The 23,222-nt window shown below is 48.9% G+C and overlaps 1 protein-coding gene across 2 annotated transcripts; it reads left to right on the top strand.

The window, feature by feature from the left end:
- The first annotated feature begins 18,810 nt into the window (after positions 1-18,810).
- On the top strand, positions 18,811-22,677 carry NFKBIA (NFKB inhibitor alpha). Of its 2 annotated transcripts, XM_082485652.1 has the most exons (6): positions 18,817-19,194; positions 19,641-19,749; positions 20,254-20,464; positions 20,955-21,043; positions 21,161-21,421; positions 21,938-22,677. In XM_082485652.1, exons 1-6 carry the CDS (start codon positions 18,905-18,907, stop codon positions 21,983-21,985), a joined length of 1,008 nt encoding a protein of 335 aa, XP_082341778.1. In that variant the 5' UTR covers positions 18,817-18,904; the 3' UTR covers positions 21,986-22,677. The 2 variants fall into 2 exon arrangements, with proteins under 2 accessions (XP_082341777.1, XP_082341778.1); XM_082485651.1 differs by lacking the exon at positions 21,938-22,677 and having other exon boundaries at positions 18,811-19,194; positions 21,161-21,912.
- Positions 22,678-23,222: the final 545 nt, after the last annotated feature.

Raw genomic sequence — 23,222 nt, 5'->3', positions numbered from 1 at the left:
TCTTTACAGCATTGATGTAAATCAGGAGTACCCTCATTGGCAGAAAACTGGCAGGATAAAAAAAAATCAGGTCTGTTAGCTCTAAGGAAATTAACTGAGACCCATTGACTCAAGAAAACCTTTAGAAAATTTGAATTACATCTTAAATGAACATTTAATTTCATAATTTGTCACCTTAGATAATAATGTTAAGAGATCTATGCTGGTACAAACCATTGTGTTAATTACAGTAAAAGCCATCAAATTAAATTCAATTTCTGGAATCAATAGCATTTCTCCAAGTACCATCCCTAATGATGGCCATACCTTTCATTTGGAGTTTTATTAATGCATGTGTTATATCTGTCACCTTCTTCAGTTTCGAGCAAACTCACTATATGTTAATTCACACCTGATAACAATCGTTTTTCTTGTACTTACCTTTTAAACCTGATGATAGGATGTGTCAACACCTATAGGGTTTTTTGTTTTGTTTGGGGACTTTGTGCAAGTTTTGTTCTTTTTATTTGAAATTTGCTGCTAAGTGACAGTTTCCAGTGATTTTAATTATAAGAAAGGACATAAAAACGAAGAGTAAAAGACTTCACTCTCTTTGCTGCAGTCTTCACTGTAACCTCTAGACATGTCAGGAAGGAACAAAATCTGAGCAGATAATCTTTTAGAAGTTTTTATTTTAGAAATTTCTCTCCTCGCTTCAAGGGGCAGTTCTCTCATGCTTCTACACAGATAAACGATGCCAATAGTTATTTACCCACGCTTCCCCCCTTCTCATAGTCTGCTTATGTTCAGTTTAGACTCAATACTCTAGAAAATTCCCCATCGCACCAGTCTTCCTGTTTATCACATGTTTTCACGCTGTGTATCACAGTCAAAGCATCACCTCCTTCAATAGACACTCTGATGACGAACTGCCAGGACAGCGAAAGATTGCTGTGAGTGCATAACACCTCATGCTAATTTCCAGCACGTTTCATCTCCGCAGTCTTGCCTCCCTCTACCCACCACATCATCAATGAACTTTTCCAAAGCAACATAACCTTAATTACATTTTAACTTCATCACAGAGGGAAGCGCTACCTTCATTAACTGTTGGGAGGCGATTTTCAGGGCAAGTTGCAGGTGTGTTTTTTCATGGTGACTGTATTTTCTGGCAAGGCACAACTACGGCAACGTATTAGAAAAATACCTTCTTTTCCTTAGCTCTTTTTCTTAGCTCAGTTGTCCTTTAATAAATTATGAAACCAGTTAGGGTTTTGTTGCTTGGGATTTTTTTTTTATAAAAAAGCACATTTCGTGTGACGATAACTGACTCTAGGAACATAAGGTCAAGATGTCCCTCCTCGAGTCACCAAATGTTAGCCATTGAAAGAACAGGTGTGTAATCTCAATCAGTTGTTTAAACGTCTTTCACACTGAGTGAAGAGATATAGACACCCTCAGGGGCAACTCGCCATAGCCTAAAACAGACCTTCTGGACAGCCTTTTTGGTCAACTGAGGCAACTCAGTCTCGGCATGATGAACCCACCTTTAATCTCCATGTTTTGTTCCACATCATGGGTGTCCCAAAGAAAACTTCCCTTAGTTTTACTGCAGACCAAGAAGCCTACGCTGGCACGAGCAGCATTTGGCATTTGTAACCCACCCCTGAACCCTAACTTCACCCCGAAGACCAGTGAGGGAGGGGTCCCCAGGCAGAAGAGAGAGAGATGGGGAAAGCTGAAGCTGACAAACGTGATCCTGAAAGATAACAACAACAAAAAAATGTTACATTTGATGCGGGAAGGCAACTATTAAGGTAAGTGGAAGTGTTACTATGGACTCAAACAAGGAACTGAAAATATTATGAGAGATGACAGGAACAAAGAACCTTTGTTGGCTCCTGAAAATTTGGGAGTTAAGGGAGCAGAATCCACTTTCAGGAGCCAAAGGTTGCCAGGACATCTGCCCAGCAGGCTGGGAAGGTCCTGGGCAGAGGGTCTACCCATCGCTGCTTAACTTTGCAGCACTACGCACCCCAAATAGTGCTCATCTCTCAGAGGACAGACCATCTTTGTATCGGTTGCTGTCAACTCAGATTTATCAGGCTGTCAACATGACAAGCTACCCGTATACACGTATCTGATCACAGTGGGAGAATGGTTATGTCAAAATATCCCATTTTGCAAGAATAGCCTTTACATGTACTTGCATGTAAAGCGTTAGACAATGTTCCGGCTATCAGTACTGTCGCCATCAAAACACTTGCTCTCATGTTATTTTTGTATTAAAGTACCTAACTATAAGTGACTGCATGGACACCCCTATTAATAAGATACACCCTTCACAATATTGAAGTCTTATATATACTGTGAGTTAATCCTGTTTCCTGTGAAAAAGAAATTTAGAATTGGGCCCTGAAGTAAAAATTTCGCTAGATAATAAGTGGAGCTGACAGCCACGCACAGCTTCAGCTGACCTGAGGTGTGGTGGGAACAAACATTTCTACAACTAAGCACCAGGAGCTCTCAGTCAGCACCCAGAAACAAGGAGCCCTCTATGCCCCCTGTTGAAAAATGTGGTTTCACTCAAGACATCCAGCATCGCACCGGCATGCTCTCAGGGGCAGGGTCTCACGGCACTCACCAGCCATCCTCCGTGATCACCAGCAGCTCCTCTCCCTGCCCACGAGCTCCTGTGGGCAGGAGGAGGATGTCGGACTCTGCAGGCTACCTTCTCCTCCACCCTGTGCTCCTCATTCGAGTCTAGTCGCGCTCCACTCGGTGATCTGAACCAGGGAGGGACCCTGTGTTAAAAACAGAGTATTGCAGTGTAAAGTAAGTCTTATCTCCCAGTACATGCCGGAGGGCATCAGCCCGGGAGTTTTCAACAAGTTGCAATCCTAAGATTACAAGCCCCCTTATTTTGACATTTTCTTCCCTCTAAGTGCTGAACTTTGTAACCTTAATGCTGTTAGTCTTATTTTCATTACTTTGTTATCTGGTTAGTTTTTTGCTTTCCGGTACAACTATAATCACTGCCAAAGACTCATACACAAAAATCTTGGGGAAGGTAGCACAGAAACACCTGTGTAGCAATATAAATATAAATATAAATATAAATATAAATATAAATATAAATATAAATATAAATATAAATATAAATATAAATATAAATATAAATATAAATATAAATAATTTATTATATATTTTATACTTTATAAATATATTTTAATAAAAATATTCCGTTTGCTTGCTGAAAGCCCATCTAGCCTATTATTCTGTCTCCTGCAGCGGCCAAAAGCAGGTGCTTGGGGAAAAGTACAGGAACAGGAAAGCATAGAGCGGTATTTCCTCTGAATACCCTCTCAACAGCCAGCAATCTTTGGCTCAGGCAATTCCTGAGCTGTGTCTTTGTATTTAATACATTTAATAGATTGGCTTTTCTATCCATTCACTTTTGAACTCTTGTAAACATCCAGCATCCCCAGGAGACTGTGAAAGACAGTGTAGGAAAGGGGATGCTCACCTGAGGAGAGGGATGTCCAAGGCTTCAGGCCATGCTCCAGCAAGAGTTTGTCTTTCCCATGACATAGCCACTGGGGTTCCATAAGCAGAAACTGGAGCTCACACCACCTCTTCTGTGTAAATGTTTTCCCAGCTGCTCTTTTTTCTGCAACAAAAGAAATTTTGAAGAGTCTACACAAACAGCACCATGCCAAAGGTGAGGCGTAGGAGATCCACTGGCCTGGGTGCTCCCAAGACTCAGTGGGAGGAAGGGATGCAGCCCAGGTGTGTTAACCACTGACCTGGTGAGAAAAGACAGCAGAGGTTGTTTCCAAATAAAGCACCGGCTGCCCCCAATGTACCAACCCCACTCCAGCAGAGCTCTGCAGGGCAATGGGTTGAGGATCCCGGAGAACCTTGGATCTGCACGGGGACTGAAGCATCAGACTCACAGACCTCAGGCCGGGGTCAGACAGATGCTGAGAGGCAGTTCTCATCATCACAGCTTTGAACCAAAGTGTCTGAGTTCTCCCTGATTGCGTCCCTCCCAGAGCTGGATGCACGTCTGCCGGTCATTGCTCTGCTGTTCCCGATGCTGGTGCTTTGCCTAAGTAAAAGCTAATTAAGAACCTTTAAAGCTGCTCCTACAAGACTTAATATAAAAACAATAATATTTAAAAGATATAACATTAATGAACACGAATTAACCCATAATATTTTTTTCACTATTAACATTACTACTTCAACCCACTAATAACATTTTAAAGTACCCATAATAGCTTTTTAATTTTAAGAGCAATAATCAGAAGAACCACCTGCTTCCCCTACCAGATGTCAAGGAAAAAAACAATGTTTCCTTTTCTCATCAGGAGTCCCATGTAATCTTTTCACATATTCATCTGCCCAAATCCATGAAGTATGCCACATACTCTCCCCAAGTCTGAGGTCTTTCCGAAGGGGAAGAGGAGAACCAGCTATGAAGAAGGAGGCTCTGTGCTTAGGGAGCTTTACTAGGGAGAGCTTTTGACAGTCTTTGCAAAATGCCATTTTCATGATGGGACATACACATAAAATCAAAAAGAGGGTTTGCAATTCAGCAGCTTGTGGGTTCAGGAGCTGGAGCTGCATCAGGACACTGATGAGAAGAGCGCAGCCGTGCAGTGGCTTTGAGCAGCTGCTGCTGAAGGCACTGAGAGGGAGATGGCAGGTTAGGAGGAAATTACATGGAGGAAGCAAGGACAAGGGCAGTCCTGGAGAATCTAAGTGATGTTGCCAGCATGAGGGTCCCAAGATGGTCAAATGTGGATCAGCAACAGGTGGCATTGCCTCAACCTCTGCCCTGCCCACAGTCTTGCTCGCCTCAGAAGAGACCGAGCAAGGGTAGAGAGGTTTGCTCTGAAACACAGTGACACAATGGCACAAGCCACCGATTTAATGCAAACAGACACAGAGGTTGGGGCCTGCGGGTCCTGCATCTTGCTCCTCCCGAGAGTTTGTTAATGGTGCACAGGACAGGTCACAAACACCTGCATCGGGCGTTTTAGCATTCACAGTCTATAGGCAGCGAGGAGCAGGCATGTAATGATGCTGGACCAGAGTAACTCCAAATTGCTCAGGAAGCTGGGGCATCGGGCCACCTGTCCTTGGGCAGGACACCCTGCAGGCAGGGCTCCCCCACCTTTGGGCTCAAGCCAGCGTGCTCCGTACTGCACCGAGCTCTTGCCACGAAGGATCTCTGCAATACACTCATTGATGGCATTTACATCAACTGTAAGAGGAGCTGGAGGATTTAGATACCCACCTCCAACTGCCTTGAGATGTGGGATATTTTTCAAAGGGTGTGAAAATCCCCTGACCCAGAACGTCTCAAGAAAGCTTGAAAGCCCTGCAACTACCTGTGGAGAAGGAGCTTACTGGAAGGTTTGTATAGTGGCTAGAGAACATCTTTGGTTGTTATTTGTGAAGAGTTTCTTGTCCATACAAGGTATTTTACCTCAGTTCCGATTATGTTTAATGCTTTGTTCCCTGGAGATTTAAGGTATGCTTATTTTCACCAAATCTCCTCAGTTTCTGCCTGTTGCTTGCAAAACTAGATAACAGCAAATTGGCGAGAGAGTCACACAACCTGACGTGGACTTCCCCAAAGATGCATCAGGTGACCGGGGACAACAATGATGCTTCAGCATCCTAACTTGTCCAAACACGGATTCCTGGAAACAGGCTTTTCAGCTGTGCCACGAATGCTGGGCCAAACTCCGGCAGACTTGGGCTGCGCCAAACAGTGCCGTTATCAAACCCAAACGCAACGACGAATGACGACTTCAGGTGTACGAGGAGAGCTCAAGCGTACTCCACGAAGGCATACCTTGGGAGCCTAATGAAGCCTATATTTTTGCTGTAAAGCCACTGCTGTTCGTCCGGAGCCAAACCGCCGTCTCCGTGGATCGGTCACTGAAGGGCAGATGAGTTTTGGGAGCTCTGAAACCCCGCCGTTCAGCCCCGCCAGGCAGCGCCAGCCCCTTGGTAGGGGACACTTCGGTTTTCTGCAGAGCTCAGGCACCACTAGAGGGAAACACAGCACCACCCTCGGCACCTCCCCGTGGGACGCCGTGAGAGGGCAGCGGCCAGCGCCGGGGACAGCCCGCGGGCTCCCCCCGCCGCGGCTGCGGGGCGCGGGGCACCCTTCCTTCCCCTTCCCCTTCCCCTTCCCCTTCCCCTTCCCCTTCCCCTTCCCCTTCCCCTTCCCCTTCCCCTTCCCCACTGCACCGACGCTGCGGGGGGAGCGGGACGGAGGGGAGGGGACGCACCGAACGTGCCATAGGAGCAAACGGGAAAGGACGAGGGGGGAAGTAATGATAAAATGTTGTAGTAGTAGTAGTAGTAGTAGTAGTAGTAGTAGTAGTAGTAGTAACAATAATATAACAAGAATAAGAACAAACATTAGAAGAATTGCTTTTTAAAATTTTAAAATTAAAATTAAAATTAATTAAAGTCAAAGTCAAAATCAAAATGAAAATTAAATAAAGTCCTAATAACACTGAGGAGCGACTGCTGGGAGGGATGCTAAAGTTTCTGAGGGTACACGGGTGCTCCTCTCTCTCAGACCAGTGGGCACAGCTCTTAATTTTAATTTAATTGTTAGTCAGAAGCAGCTTCCTCCTGGTTCATTTCATCTTACCAGTACGGAAATCTCCCCTGCTGGCAGGAAACCTTTGACCCATTTAGCTCCTAAAAAGACAGTACTGTTCCAAACAGCTACTGAATTGTTTGTTACTAACAAGATAGCTATCAACGGACAGAGCAGTGACACAAAAGTTTATGACAATTATCATTATCGTCATCATTGTAACATACTACACTTACCGTGTATAATAGACATTTCCTCCCCCAGAGTTTGTCTTTGAATAAAACAATGCCTAGTTCTTTATCATACCCATAAATGATTTAGTAAAGGGAACGAAGACCAAAATATCAAAGGCTGCAGCTGATACAGAAAAAATTAAACTACAGCTGAGAGGAAATGCAGAAATGTTTCATAATGTGATGTAACAGAGCAATAAGAAGTAGGATTTTGCATTAAATTCCACATCAACAAATGCACTATACAGCACCTGAGGGGAAAAATGTTATACATGTCACAGGCTTTAAATGAACTGTTTTTACTAGAAAATGAGTCTCAGAGCCCTGGTGGATACCCAAGATCAGGGCTCCAGAGTGGGCAAAACAGCAGAAAGAATTATAAGAATTAATAGGAATAAATAGAGGAAAAAAGCAGAAAACATCATTTTGCTTTTCTATAAATCCTTCTTAAATACAGTTTTCACCCTGTATCAAAGAGATAGCCAGAAAAAAATAGGTTCTGTAAAAGGTGACCAGGTATGGAAAGGCTCCCATATAAGAAAAAATACACCAGGTTAGAAGCTAAAGCTTGGAAAGGAAACAGCAGAGGGTGGTGACAGCTCAGTCACATCACAGGTGGCCTAAAAAGGTGAAGAACAAACCTCATTCCCTGTTTCACATAACAGAACTATTCCTTTCGGTCAATTAAAATACCACCTAGTAGTTTTAAAACAAACACCAGGAAGTTTTGATGGAGTTTTCTTTTCAGTGCGTGTATAATTACATCTCATTGTCGCAGGATATTGTGGAGACCAAGGACGTGGAGACGCCCACCAAGGGATTAGATAAATTCACTTCGGCTAAATCCACAAGTAGCTGCTAAACGCAGACACATAGGAAGCTCCTAAAGCTCTGAAAGCTGGATGTGCAGTCCAGGAGCAGGACCATTGCATATTTTTTCTCCCCTAGGTGTCTTCAGTTGGCCAGTGTCGGAGGGAGTGCTGGACTATGCGACCTGGCATGGAGTAGCCATGTGGGAAAGTTGGATCTCAGCAGGGTTGTGGTTTTCTGAAGTTCAAATGAAACTTAAGTTGGAGCTGGGAACTGGCTTCACACCTACAAAGCATCATACCAGGGATATAGCAATCCGTAACTGCAGGGGCAGTTTCCCTGCACAACTGTGTGCCAGAGTTTCACTTGCTGGTCTGGAAATGAACCAGGCAATAAAAGCGATTAGCAGTGGAAAGACACTAGACAGCTGTAATTATCTAAATGCCTTCCTATTAACCATGTGAGAAACTAAATCCTCACAATCACATTCGTTAGTAAATGCTAATGACAAACTAACTGCATGAAGTTTCATTTGATTAGGTAGGAGAATTCTACTCCAATATGATTATGTTACACAGAATGACCTGAAAAAAAAATAAACCCCAGCCTGCCTCAGAGAACCGATGAATGTTAATGCTAGCGGGAAGGCGGAGAAACCTGTCCTTGTGCTGCAAGGGCCCCCATGTGCTACCAACAGCATTCCCAGGTTCCCGCGGCTGATGGCCAATGTTCCCAGCTCCCTGGGGCAGCTGCTGCCCCCGCTGCCGATGCTGAGTGCAAGCGGGACCGAGTCGGTCCTGCTGAGGCACGTCGTGGTGATTCACTGTGTATTAGCCACACTTAGAAAACCCTGCAACGTCATAGCGAGAACAGAGAGCGGGCAGCAGGAGAAATTTGGCTTGTCGATGCCTGTGCTGTTTTTCACCCAAGGGGAGCAACGTGGTTCAACGGAGGGGGCATGGGCATGAGAGGCATGAACGCAGCCGGACGGCCGCTGACCTCAGAGGCGCCGGGTTTTTGCCATCCCTGGCACCCCGTGTTATGAAAGTGCGTCACCGGTCCCTACGCTAGACGCGCACACTCCTTCCTGCGTCTGCAGAGCACGAGGAGAGCTGAACATAACGGTTTGTACAGAGACGTGAAGATACCATGGCAGACATCAGTTTCCAGGGCAGGCTGCCTTCTTGGTCCCTTTGCTGATTCCTTTCTTGAAATACCGATAAAAAAACAGCTTTCCTGAACTCATCTCTTCCGAGCTCCAGCAGATATCAGCTAAGAAGAGCGGGTCTGTTGGCAGCAGGGATAGAGGAGCTCAGTGCACCTTTGTGGGAAGACTGAGGGCAATTCTAGCACCAAGTTGAATCCTCCTGGATCTATAATGTCCATCATTTCTAGATTCCCAGGTACTGTGGTGGCCAGCATGATGCCAACGTCCAGACACACCAAAACAATGTCCCTATATAATAAAATGGACCGTGTATCACAGTCAGAGCATGAAGCACTTCAAAGAAGACCTGTGTGCCTCCAGAGCCCACATACCACAGTGATGAAGACACGAGGAGAAAGTAGAAGCCTGAGCCAGAAGGTCCGTTTCCAACGCAAGTTACAGAGTGTGATTTGTTCTTGGCTGAAACTGTAATCTTTTATAAGCATGAGTTCCCTTCATACCCTGTTATTCTCAGGCACATGATGTGGATTTCAGGTGTTTGTGTGATTTTGCTCAGTCATCCAGTTTAGGAGATTCAGATCCCTTCAGGCAAGGGGGCAGAAAGGAGAACGTAGCCTCTCCTGAGAGGCCACACCACATTTCTGCATGGGCACAAGTCCCTCCAAAGCCCATGAAAGCTGCCGCCTGCCCAGTTGAAGGGCCCCTAGACATCACCGCACTGCTCTTCTGCTCCCCAGCCTGACTGGTGGGCTCTGCGTGTGGTGTTGGCAGCCTGGGGACAACACGTGCACAGAGGCCACAGGGCAAGCAGGTGCCCAAGCACCCAGCTACTCCGCAGCCCCATCCTGTCACAATACTGCAGGTGAATTCTTTATACATAATCAAATAAATCAGGAGGTTATTAGATTTGAATTAGCATTTACTAACACAATTGATTGTGTGGATTTAGTCATCTAAATGGTCAATGGTAGGACATTTGGATAATTATTACTGTTTAGTGATATTTCTTCAGCTAATTGTTTTTATTGAATGATTCACTTTGATGATGCAGCTGAAACTACTGTGCAGCTGGGCTCCCGAGGACAGGCTTTTATCTGCCCAGTCCACCTCCCAGTGGCTCCATCCTTCCCGTAAGACAGTACATTCGGGTCTCTCTATATGGTCCTTAGGAACCGTAGGCAGGAACCATTTGGGAACTGTTCCTGCCTCTGCCAGTGCATGCTTGATCATATGTGGGGTGATTTCTCACAGCAGCTCACCCCAACAGGGTTAAAAAAAACTGAACTAAACTCAGCTGAAGTGGGGTTTTTCCAAACTCCGCTTGAGTGGGTGCCACCTGTGAGGGCAGCAGTTCAACAGCCCACGTAAGCTGAGATATTTCCTCCTCCACCCTCTAAAGCACACCCCACCCTCACCCCCATGAGCAAAGACCCCACTGATGCTGCCCTCCTGCCCCCTCCTCCACAGAGGGGCTCAGCCTGGGTTTGGGGGAGTGGGGCAGTGGGGCTGAGCCCCAGTCCCGCAGCAGTGCCTGCCTACGTGGAAAGGCTCGTGCGATGGTCAAGCTCTGGGCATCTCCCCACAGGTGTCCCTGTGGGGACACAGGTAAGGTTCTGCCTGCCCAGCACCATGCCAATGTAGAGAGCTCAGAGCTGATGCTAAAGTTTTCCCACCTGGGGCTGCCTGGAAAAGCCCAAATGAGCAGACCGCTGCTCCAGCAGCAAGAGGGTACTCATTCTTTGTGATCAACAGCTTCCTCCAGATACGAGGTCTCCTCAGACCACTGTTGTACTCCCCAGGATCGGTTGCATGAAAGCAATGTTTATCAGAGACCTCTAGATGAGGCAGCTGAGTGAAGGTACCAAGGGATACAGGAGTGTGACTAGGTCTCACAGTCATGCTGTACCTGAAACTGGGTGATCTGGCTTGGTTTTAATTCTTCTATATGTTGTCATTTGAGGTCAGCTAAGCCAAACACATGGAAGGAGTCACAGAGACTGGCAGGTAGTTCCCAACCCAAAGGGGAGCAGGGGGGGACTGCACCCCCAGCCCACACAGCAGGGAGCTCTCACGTAGCCCCATGCAGGAGGGCTCAGCCTTCTCCATGGTCACACAGCCTGGGTGACCTTGAGATGACAGGGACTTAACGCTGCTTGCTAGGAAGGGTGGGAGAGGGCATTTCACGTACACAATCCACAGATGCCCTTTTGCTCATTACTCACTAGCTAATTGCTCACACACATCCCAGAATTGTGGGGCCGCATGGGCACATGGCTTTGCCAAGCAGCACCAGGAGGCTGTCCCAGGTGGAGCTCAGAGCACAGAAGTGCCAGTGGGACAGACAGACACCACCATGACAGAAACAGCAGACAGGTGGGTGAGTGAGGACTCTGCTTAGAAGGGAAGATATGAATATAATGCGATGGACAGGCTGTTGCTGTATATACCTAGAGGGTGACACACAAGGTAATGGTACAGCCAGCTGAGTCCTGCAAGGGTTCCGGTTCCTGTAGGCTCCTGGGAGATGAAGGTACTTTGACTGTGATGTCTTCTGCCTCCCAGGTCTGCAAGGACAAAGAACTGCCAGCTGGTGAGGATAGAGGAGGTAGCTGTGACAGCCACAGTGGGATGCTGGGCTTTGGGAGGCAGGGGATGCAGCCAAGGAAAGGGTTCGTGTCTGTGGATACAGGCAGAAGAATTAAATAGCGTGACTGTCAAACATTTGTTTCAAAGGGGGACTGATATGGCTTCTCTGCAGTGCTCTGGGGAAAATCACCCCCTCCCATCTCACTTCCGTCACTGGCTTTCCCACAAATGCGTTTCAGAGCCTCCATGAATCTTCCTGTCTCAAACACAGCCCTAAGTCTGTGTTACCAGAGGTCAGGGTTTTCCCAAGCAAGTTATATTTTTCCCTGCTCAGAAATTTGGTCTGCGAAGAACTTGAGGATTACTTTTTCCCCATTTGTTCAGGGTTCCCGGACATCTGGGGAAGGCAGGCACCATCTGCCCCCCAGATGTCACCACAGCTCACGCACAGGACAGGGAGTTCACAGAACTGAATTTACTGCCTGTGCACAAACTGTCTGTCCAAGAAAGGCAGGAGCTTATTCCAGAGAGATATTTCTGTCTGGGAAACACCACAGCCATAAGTTAGTAAACAACGCCCACGAAATCTGAAGAAATCAGAGCCCTAAAAGGCATACACTAAATGGGAAATCATCCCAGGAACGGATGCAGCCTTGGAGAGAGATAAATTTAAACTTTGTCCAGGCTGGAAAATCTGCATGGCGTCTCCATCTGCTCCCTCTTCCTCCCCGACACGGCTACAGCAATGAATCACCGGCCCTGGCACTCTCTGAAAGACTCACTGTTGCATCCAGTTCCCCTTTAGTACGTGCAGTTCGGGTAGCGCAGGACCGGCAGGAACAGCCACCCCCTGACCCCCGGCCCGGGGGGCCAGAGGTGAAGCAGCCCTGCAGGGCAGCAGTGCTCGTCCCCTGGCTCCCATAAGTGGTGGTGGCTGCCCCAAACAGGCTGGCAGCCATCACCTGCCCCAGGAGAGGTCGTGCTTGGAGTAAGCGGTTGGCTGCATGAAAACAAACAGGAATACGAGAGAGCAAGAGCTGTGTGAGGAAATGAGGATTGTATTATAACCCAGGTCTGGAGAACCTGTGTCCTGGGAGCGCAGGCAAATATCCAGAACACGCGGAGCACAGGGCGTTCGGAAGAATCTGCATGTAACCCCCCTGAGCCTGCATTTGGCCTCTCTGAGCCTATAAGCCAGAGTTCACCTAACACCCCTATAAATGCAGTCTAGCTCTTTGCTCTCCCTTGGAGCTCTTCTCCCAGCTTGCTCTCCTGCAGAGAGTAACTGCGCTACCCCAGGCGCTGCAGCCCCGCTCTCACCAACAGACGTTTGTAGAGGTAAAGATGGGCTGGACCAGGACATGGCACCAGAAGCACATGCAGCCCTTGGCAATGCTACATATGCTCCCTGCTGGCACAGCCAACGCTCCAGCTCCAAGCACAGCCTTCAACCACTCCAGAAAAAACAAAACAAAACAAAACAAAACAACAAAATGAGGCTGAAACCTGCAGAACAAAGCCCCAGAATACCCCAACAGGCATTCTGCACTGAGATGCCTAAAGTCAAGCCCCCGTTAGCACCTTCTCAGCAGCAGCTGCTGCTGACACCCATTGCCAGCCTCAGGCAATTTGTGGGTGGCCGATCGGGGTTACCCCTCCCAGAGCCATGTGGTCTGCTGGATTTTGGGGCTCCAAAGGACTTTCACCGGGAGAAGGAGCAGGGAGCAGAGGGCCTGCCCTCTGCCAAAGAGGGTGTGCACAGGAGGAACCACCTCAAGACGGTCCCTTGGCTGGCAGTCCCAGGGCTTTTTCAGGAAGCGCCCAGCCTGAAGTTCATCTTCTGTCGGGTTTTGGTTTGGGTTTTTTTCTTTTTTTTTTTTTTTTTCCCCTCTCAGGGTTATGCTCTTAGTATTGTCTAGTATTTCCTGCCTCCTCCCCTGGCAGCTCCCCTGCGAGCTCAGGCGCACAGCTACAGCGCTCAGTGCATCAGCCCCTGCGTTCGCCACATCCGTCCCCAGGGAAATCCCTGGGCCCACACGCACTTCAGCTTCTAATTAAAGCTTGCCGTGCGCCCATCTGCTGCGGCGGGCTCCCACTGACTGCTCACAGAGGAGCAGCGTACTGGGTTTTTACGTTTCTCCAGGATGATTTGCACCCACCGTCTGTAGGCACCAGGGTTGCGCAGGAGCACGAGGGGGCTCAGCGCAAACCGTGTGCTGGGACAGGTTGGCTCTCGCTGCCCCTGCGCAGCCTCCTGCTCAGGCAGCCCAGTGTTACTCAGTGCAGGTCTTTGGTTTTGCTCAAAATATCATCTAGTACCACAGGGAAATTTGTGTCCAGATCCAACTCGGAACTTCTGGATCCGTAATCCCAACAGAAAGCAAAGCAGCTCCCTCCCTGGCGCGGCCCCGCTGGCTGCCCACACTCACCCTCTGCCAGGCACAAATTCTCACCAGGTCGGTTTTCTGCACGGTCCCACCATGCCGCTCTCTCCACATTTGCAAGATTCCTCCTTGCTGGGAAGAGCTAGAGACTGCAATATTACCAAATGTCACAGATGCCTGCAGGGGGAAAGTCCCTTTTTAATTATTAGCGTGCTCCCAGTTCATATTTTCCCTGTCAGGTGCTTCCACCCTACAACCACAGAGGGGGCTGTACTGACTGGGGACTGAGGTTATTCATATCGCTGAAGGGAAAGTTGTACAGGGAGCTCAAGAGACCTGCCTCTGCTTCTCTTCTCTTCCCCCAGCCCAAGTCTCTTCTTTCCTACCTGACACACAGGTGGCAGCATGCGTTGCTGCATCAGGCAGCGAGCAGCAGCTTAAAGCTTGGCGAGCAGCGTGCTTTAACAAAACTGCCACGTGAGAACGGGAATGACACCAGAGGACTTGCCTTCCAAGTAGTAGCCCAATTTCCAATGACTTGACCTATATTTACCCTTAAGGCATAACAATAAAAGCAGTTTAAATTGATATAGTACATCTCATCCCTAAGGATCCCCAGAAATGCAACCGATTGATATATAAACATCCCACAGTTCACACAGAGAAATGCAGATCTTTCCAGGGATGCAATACATCAGTCTAAGAGATGCCAAAAATAAGCTGCCGTCTAAAAATAAAAGCAGAGACTAGTGTAGCCAGCCAGAAGTCTAGGACCATTAGACTCTGGCCAGGACACCCTAGTTAACTCCATTTCTGTATCCGTGGGACATGGGTAGGACTTTAAATGCCCTAATTTGGACCTTGGCCTTACATGCTAAAAATTACCCCCCACACACTGTTTGCTTGGATATTATATCAGCTCAAATAAGGTAGAGAAATGCTTCCTACTGCATCCGCCACACTGCTTTTTGGAGTATCTGTCCCGTAATAGCCTCTGATGAAAAAGTTTGAGGAGGCCACATGGCACGTGTAACACCGTCCACCCTCATCCTGGCTGACAAAAATAGACTTCGCTTAACTTTCCTTCTTCTCATTTGGCCATTTTCTTAAAGCTTTCAAATGAGTAATAGTCATATTGTTATTATAAAGCAGGAGGGAAAAACATTTTCCGTGTTTACTACTGGACTAATTGTTTGGAGCTGCCTGGTTCTTATCTCTACAGAAGCTGTAAATGGGAGCCTGATGAGATATGCAGATTTTAATTGCAAAATGTTATCTGAATAACAATGTTAAGTGTTCCCTGGCTTCCATCGCACTTACAAAGTCCAGAGACTTTTGGAGCAATAAACCGGAGTCCTATTCCAAAGGGGTATCTGCATGTGTGCGTACACATGCAGACAGCACGTTTGCCTCACTGATTCGCTTTGCTTTGTTTTGGGTTTTAACAGCCTGGGCCAAGATCCTGCTGGATGTTGTGAACTACCTTTCCTGGTACGTTTACTGCGAGCCACGCGTCGTCCTCGAGGCTAAATGGGAGGAAACAGTTAATAGGTATCTGCAGCAGCAATCGCAAAAGGATGAAGTTGCAGGACCAACTCTGGTAAATCAACAGCACCACAGCGACAGCACTAGACGGCTCTCATGATTAGTGTAGCAATCAGGAAATTACAGTTTAATGTGTTTGCTGGAGGAAGCAGCACGAGAATCTTTCATGTACTTTAAAAACTGATTAAAACCCTACTGCCCCTTTGCAGTATTCAGGCACGCAAGGCTGCTTCGCGGAGCCCTGCCAGCTGCTTTCTGCGAGGTAGAATAAAAACAAACATCTCGTCCCCGCAGCCCCACAGCCCTCCCAACCGAGTGCTCAGGGCACCCAGCGCGGAGGAGGCTTTTGCAAAATCTAGCCCTTAGGTATCAGGTGCAAAACCACCTCTTGTGGTCACAGCCTTTGACATTGTTAAAGTGACTTTTAGGTAGACCGAGGGGGTCTCGAAGTACCCGCTGGACCAGGCAGCGCAGACCGCTAACATAGTCCCAAATACCAAACAGCAGAGAACCCTAATCTCCTCTCAGGCTGATGAGCATAAAAAACACTCCTGTGAAAATAATACAGACATAGCAGAGGTATTAAACCAGGATGCGCAAGAGGACAAAGAGGGTTTAGTTTGGCACAAATGACTGCAGCGTTCATGAAGTTTTGCTCCTATTTCTGCAGGGCTAACCCTCTGTCCCTGCAGGGCTAACCCCCTGCCCCTGGATAGGTAGGGCTGCTCCATCTCCTGGGGGCAAGTCTGAGCCTCCCAGAACTGCAACACCTGGGTGAGAGGCCACCGAGGAAATCTGAGTTGTGATGGGCTCCACCCTACATCCAAAAACCATATATCCGAAAGTTGAGTTTGTTTCTTTCTATTTTTTTACTCTTGTGCACCATGTAGAAAATTGTATAGAAGAATGTGGTTTTTTTTTTTAAAAAAAAGGGCAGTACCTCAGTAGCACAAAAGCAGCATCAATGACCTTCACCACCGCTTCAAAACCATTGCTTTGTACTGTCTTCCATATGCTGTCCCTTTAGGCAAATATTGTACAATGACCTTGTTAGCTGTGAGGAGTGACAGAGAAGACAGCAGCTTTATTTGTTTTAATGTTAACGAGGGGAGGGTTCGGCTTGCACCTGCATCTTTACTGCATCCCGCCCCTGCTACTTTACATGTAGATCAGTGTTTAGGGCAGAACCCTTTCTCAATCCATGTTTTTGGCTGCCTAATACTCAGGGGTGCTGGCCCATGTCTGCACCCCCGACACCCCAAGCCGGGCAGCGGAGTGGCAGCATCTCCCTGGGGCAGGAAGTGGGGTGGCCTCAGCGTGACTTTCCATCCAGAAAACATTTTCCATCCCCTTTCCACCACCTACAACTGGCTGCAGTGCTGCTGAGTTAAAACGCACACAAAATAAAAGCATCTCTCGTGCCTCCGAAAAGAGGTTTCTGCTGGCAAATGCTTGCTAAAAATAGCCCCGCGTTTGCCTTTGAGAGCAGCTGGAGGTCACTCACTCAGAGAAGGAGGGAAAGAACTTGCTTTGCTGAATTTGGTTTCCAGACATTGCAGTGAGGATGGGAAGTTTTAAAGTTTAATTTCTGCGTGGTTCTAGCAAAACCCCAACCCGAGGCAGTGTGGTCCTGGCTGGGCTTAATTTCCCTGCCAGTCAGAGCAGGAGTTTGCTTTCTAACTCCCATCCTCCCTTTTTTTTTTTTTTTTCACAGGGAAGCAGGTAGGAGGAGATTAATTTGTTAGTTAAATTTCCCCTGCCGATTTACATTAAAAAGGGGAAACTGTTTCAAGAAGCTCACAAAACTTTCATTACCCTTAACCTATAAAAGAAAAGAGTTGTACGGCTTTTTTCTAAACCTGCCCAAAAGCACCAGCGGGTTGTCCCAGGCCAAGTGATGAATAATGAAAAAAAGCCCAGGAATGGCACAGCTGGGCTGAAAATCAGGAACATCTGCTCACAGAGAGTCAGCCGTTCGCCCTCTCCTCTGGCTCCCCCTTTCATCTTCGGATTTTTCTTGTTCAAAGGGATGCCATCCCATGGGAAAATGACAAAAGGAAAAAAGCGCAGACACTGTTACTCAGCGAGGCCAGCAATAGTTGCAAGAGAAGAAAAATTCTTCATGGGAATCCCCCACATCTGAGAAGTAGAAACAGAAATTCACCAGGGAAAAATTCAGTGCTGTCAGCAGACAATGCCTTTTATCCATGTGGGAGCCTGCATTTATCCAGTTTACATTAGCCACGGATGGCACAACAGCAGTAAAGAGAAGCAGAGAAGAATCATTAGGAACGGCCAGAGAAAGTAAGAATAGTGGCAGAAGATGTCATTTCTTCTTTAAAAAAAAAAAAAAAAAAAAAAAAAAAAAAAGAGTTTGTTATCTAGATGCACTTTCTGAAAGAGGCCTGTCTAGTCCTGGGCTGGAACTGGCTGTACAGGAGTGGTGCAGAATTCTCCTGTTCATTGCTGATCCCACTGCACTGAAACAGTGAAAACTTCCACAGCAGAGAATTGAAATCCTCGAAACGCTGAGGCAGCACCTGCACACCTGTGGGCACTGCGACAGTGTAACACCAGGCACGTGCAATACTACCTGAATCTCTCCAAAAAACAATATTCCCCCCAAAAAAGCAACAGCAGGGCAGACATGCAGCGTGCTGATGCAGTTGCAGCCTCAGCATCGCTCTGGGTGGTGTTTGGTTCCCTGAACTTTCAGCATGACCTCGCTGCCCTGGGCTGGCTACAAAGCCTGTTCCTGCTCGTCAAAGGAGCACTGGTTAACGACTCCTCAAGGGGGTCACTCTCACCAGCCCTCAAAATGATCCTCGCAGGGTCAGGGATCTGCCATTGCGCAGATGAGGGCAGCGGAGGAGAGCTGTGGTGCTACCCTGCACCTCATGGGTGGTGGAGCTTCACCCAGCGTGATGACCACCGCTTTGTCCGCTTACAGACTGGCCTTCCGGCCTCAGCCATCCCACAGCTCTTCGTACGGAAAGAGCAAACTGGTGGAAAAGTCTAGGAGGAGAGGATGCGGGGTGCAATCAAGGCCGGCGGTGCCCCAGCATGTGTGGGTGGTCCCCAGCATGCCAGGACCCCTGCAGCATGCAAGGGGACACCGGTGCGGAGAGCCCCGTGGTGCACAAGGGGACCCTGCAGCGTGCAAGGCCCCCCCGCAGCATGCCGTGGGGATCCCGCAGCGGCCGGGGAAAGGGGCACCGGGAGCCCCCACGACCGGGCAGGGCAGGGAAAGCCCCCCGGGAAAGCCGGCAAAGGGGCAGTCGCCCGGGGCGCAGCAGGGAAGTACCTACGGGGACGCCGGGGAGGCGAGTACTTCCCCCTCGACGTGGAAAAAAGCCAAGTGCCCTCCCGGGCCGACCTCTTCCCTCCCCTCCGCCGCCCCGGGAGGGGCGGCGGAGGGGAGGGAAGGGGCCGGCCCGATGCGATCCGCCCTCCCTGCCACCGCCCGCGGCGCCGAGCAGGACCAGACCCGTCGGTCGGGCTTTGAGTGGCTGGAAATTCCCGTCCTCGGCGGCTCCTCCCCCGCAGAAATCCCCTCGCCGGGGTGTATATGCCAAGCGCCGCCGCCGCCGCCGCTCACTCGCAGCAAAGCCGCAGCTCCGCCGCCGCCGCCATGATCAGCACCCGCCGCCCCGTCGAGCCGCTGGTAATGGAGGGCTACGAGCAAAGCAAGAAAGAGCGTCAAGGCGGGTTCCCCCCGCTCGACGACCGCCACGACAGCGGCTTGGACTCCATGAAGGAAGAGGAGTACCGGCAGCTGGTGAAGGAGCTGGAGGACATACGCCTGCAGCCCCGCGAACCGCCCGCCTGGGCGCAGCAGCTGACGGAGGACGGGGACACGTAAGTGGGGGTCTGGGCTGGAGGGGGGGGTACGAGGGGACACACACACACAGGGACACGGGTCGGGAGGGGACGTGGCGCGGTGAGGACGGGGACAGGATGTGCTGTCGGCGGGGAGGCGCTGGGCCGTGCCGGGCCGTGCCGTGGCGGGGCGGGGAGGGCGGAAAGTCCCTGGAGGGGCGCCAGGGCCAGGCGGCTCCGCGGCGGCGGCGGCGGCGGAAAGCCCCGGCTGCCGAAAGCCCCGGCTTGCGACACCCGCGCATCACCCCTGCCCCGGGACGCCGCGCCCCTCCGCCCGCCCTGAATGGGGGTTCTGGGGGGGTTTAACATTGGATTGGGGGGGGGGGGGGGGGAGGTTTAACGTGGGTCGTTTAGGTTTTTTTGTTGTTTGTTTTTGTTGTTTTTTTTTTTTTAATTGTATTGTTTGTTTTTTTTTTTTCCTGCAGTTTTCTCCACTTGGCGATTATTCACGAGGAGAAAGCCCTGAGCCTGGAGGTGATCCGGCAGGCGGCCGGGGACCGTGCTTTCCTGAATTTCCAGAACAACCTCAGCCAGGTACTTTCACCTTCACAGCCCCCAAATCCAGATCGGCCCCCGCCGCCCCCGCAAAAACCCTCTGGGGGAATTCCACCCCAAAAAAGTCCTTTTTAATTTTTTTTTTTTTTTAAATTGATGAATAGTAAATCAAAGCCTGCATTTAGGAAAGTCCCCAGCTGGCTCCAGCTAGTGTTAGTACAACGCTTCCTCTCGTCTGAGAGTGCCATTTAACGCCTGCATTTTTCAAATATGATGCAATGGGTTGCATCCCTTTTTATTGGGATGTTAATGATACCCTTCATATGGATTGTCTGTTCGGTATCTGGAGAGGCCTAAGTTCATCACTTCCAGACTAAAGGGCAACCATGCAACGTGTCGGGAAGCATAAAGAACTGAGTCTCTGGGATGTGGTTTTAATTGGGGGCATAAATTGCCAAGCGGTCGAGGGGTCTTGTTTGTCCAGACGTTGCTGCCAAGTTTGTGGCGTAACTTACAGGCCTGCATTTTCTCTTCTGCCTGCAGACTCCTCTTCACCTGGCAGTGATCACCGATCAGCCTGAAATCGCCGAGCACCTTTTGAAGGCCGGATGTGACCTGGAAATCAGGGACTTCCGAGGAAACACCCCCTTGCACATTGCCTGCCAGCAGGGCTCCCTCAGGAGTGTCAGCGTCCTCACGCAGTACTGTCAGCCACACCACCTCCTCCCTGTCCTGCAGGCCACCAACTACAACGGTACGGGCACGCTGCTGTACAGCGATGTCAGTGTGCTGTACCAGGGGTAGAGTTGTTGTCCCCCAGACCTCAAAGATCTCTGGAGAGGTGGAGAAGGATCATTACGCCCATTTGAGAGTTGAGGAGCCCAAAGCACACAGCAGTGTTTGACTTCTTTAGTGTCGCTGTCTTGTAGGCCTCTTCACTGTTGCTTACTGGCTCTCATGGCTTTCAGGTTTGCATTTTTAGGGAGTACTTTTGCAGTGCTCCTTTTTTTTAGTTAAAATAAGTTGCAGTCAAATACTGGAGTAAAGCCTCTAAGAAATCTTTCCAAAATCCAACCCTGTTATTCATACTTACTGGAAGCTGGAAAGCTCTTCTGGAAAACACCCTTTTGCCATGGATGAATCACAAACTTAGATATCGTCCTGTCCTATCATCTTGACTTTAACTGAATGATCAGGCATTAGGTTAGACTTATTCAAATTTTCCCTTAATTTGTGTTTTGCAGGACATACATGTCTCCATTTGGCATCTATTCAAGGATACCTGGCTATTGTTGAATACTTGCTGTCCTTGGGAGCAGATGTAAACGCTCAGGTATGTAATGTATACCATGAATTTAACTGAGCGGGGTTGTGTAGTCGTAAGAATCAATAGGTCTGGCACCGGCTCTGACTCTCCTAACATGCCAAACCTTGTGTTATTTTCACGCAGGAGCCATGCAATGGCAGAACGGCGCTCCATTTGGCTGTCGACCTGCAGAATTCAGACCTGGTTTCGCTTCTGGTGAAACACGGGGCGGACGTGAACAAAGTGACCTACCAGGGCTATTCCCCCTATCAGCTCACATGGGGAAGAGAAAACTCCAGCATACAGGAACAGCTGAAGCAGCTGACCACAGCCGACCTACAGATGTTGCCAGAAAGTGAGGACGAGGAGAGCAGTGAATCGGAGCCTGAATTCACAGAGGATGAAGTAAGTAGCTATTTGCAGCTTTTCAAGATAAAGGGAAAATCCTGCCCGTTGTAGTTCTGTTTGTTGGTGCTGCTCTGACGACATGCTCCGGTGACCTCTTACCTATATAACAGACGGGTATAAATAGCCCGTAAAGTAAGGTTACGCTGTCAGCCATTCAGCAAGATGGCAGTTGGGGCAAGCATGTAAATGGAATAAATTTAAGAATAAAATGTAAAAAAACACATGAGGAAACGGAGGTTAACTTCATGCAACAGGAGGCTCTGAACATTTTCTGTTGCTGACACCTACAGAACCTTGTGAGATAAAATTCAAGTTAATGGGTGGTTTTCTTCTCCCCGGCATTTGTTTTTTCTAACATTCCCAGTGCTGTGAAATGGCAAACGTAACCATTTCAGTGTAGAAATTCTATACGCTGCTGGAGTCAGGGCATGCAGGATTTGGCAGTGATCCCAGAGTGGATACGATACTCCCAGTAAGAGTTTCGCATTAACAGCCTTTTGTTTTTTCTTCCAGCTTATATATGATGACTGCCTTATTGGAGGACGACAGCTGACATTTTAAAGCAGAGCTTTCTATGAAAAGAAGTGACTGTGTACATATGTATAGAAAAAGGACTGACTTTCTTCACTTAAACAGAAAGTCGCAACACGGAGGGAAAAACCAGGAGGGAAATACTACACTGCCCAGCGAGGAGCATGTAATTGTAATAGGATGGTTCCGGGTTCTGGCCTGTGTTTAAATACAGCAGTGGGATGTGTAACATCAGTAGAGATCTCTGATTATTCACACCGCCTGATAAAGAGCCACATAGCCAATCTTCTCAACCCTGCGAAGGTAACAGACTACGCATCCAACCTGCTAGTTAATCTTGTGGCGTTAATTACCACGAGGAATGCGTGTCCTCTCGTGGCAAGGGCAGGCTCATACCGACACCCCATTTTCTCGGAGACTCTGTGCCAATTTGTGTCGGGCCGGTGATGCTCCCTGGCCTCGCTGACCGACCTCAGCTGCTCTCAGTGGGGCATCCCAGGCGGAGGAGTCAAACCAAGGGACTGGTGACCTCCCGGCTGTTAGGAGAAAGTAGCAATGATGTTAACTGTGGGCATTGGAAACAGCGTGTTTCACACCATGTGTGTCATAATTGCTACACTTTTTAGCAATTGTATATTGTGTAAATACTGTACATTTTTTGTTTATAATTATTTTGGTACATGTGAGCTGTGTATTTATTAAAAAAAAGTCAGATTGCTGTACCTGGTCCGTGAAATGGTTCATTGCTCACCTCATCGTCATGAGGTACGTGGGAATCCACCTGGTTGGCTTTTTAAGAAACACTTAACACCTAGTAGACCGATGGGGTCACAGGCTCAGGGGTTTCAGGTGGTTCACCCCAGCAGCGGTAAGAGATGTAAGCAGCTTGCAGCTCTCAGCCCTTCTGCTGCAGCTAATTTTGGAAGCAGACGTAGGTGTCGTTTCCTGCGCCCGTTGCGGCAGGCGTGTCGGGGGGCTGGGATTCCCCCGCTGTCACCCAAGCGCCGGGCTGCCTGGCCGGTAGAGAAGGGGTTTGAGGCCGTCTGTGGAGCACCCACCCATCTGCCTGCCCTCGTGGCACCTTTTTGTTTTTCCCCAGCTCAGATACCTGGCAGCTCTTGCCAGGACTTGCCGGGGGAAGGGGGGGGGGCTGGAGGTTTGCAGCACAGCCCCGCACCCACTCACCCTCGCATTTATCGCCGTTTGAACTCGGACACCTTTGGATTTTCCAAAGGGGATTTCCGCAGGAAGAGGGAGCACGTGCCCG

This window comes from Vanellus vanellus, assembly GCF_965231255.1.
Source record: "Vanellus vanellus genome assembly, chromosome: 6".
Classification (NCBI taxonomy): Eukaryota; Metazoa; Chordata; class Aves; order Charadriiformes; family Charadriidae; genus Vanellus; species Vanellus vanellus.
Note: the sequence above shows the minus strand (reverse complement) of the source record. Positions and strands in the feature narration are given on the sequence as shown.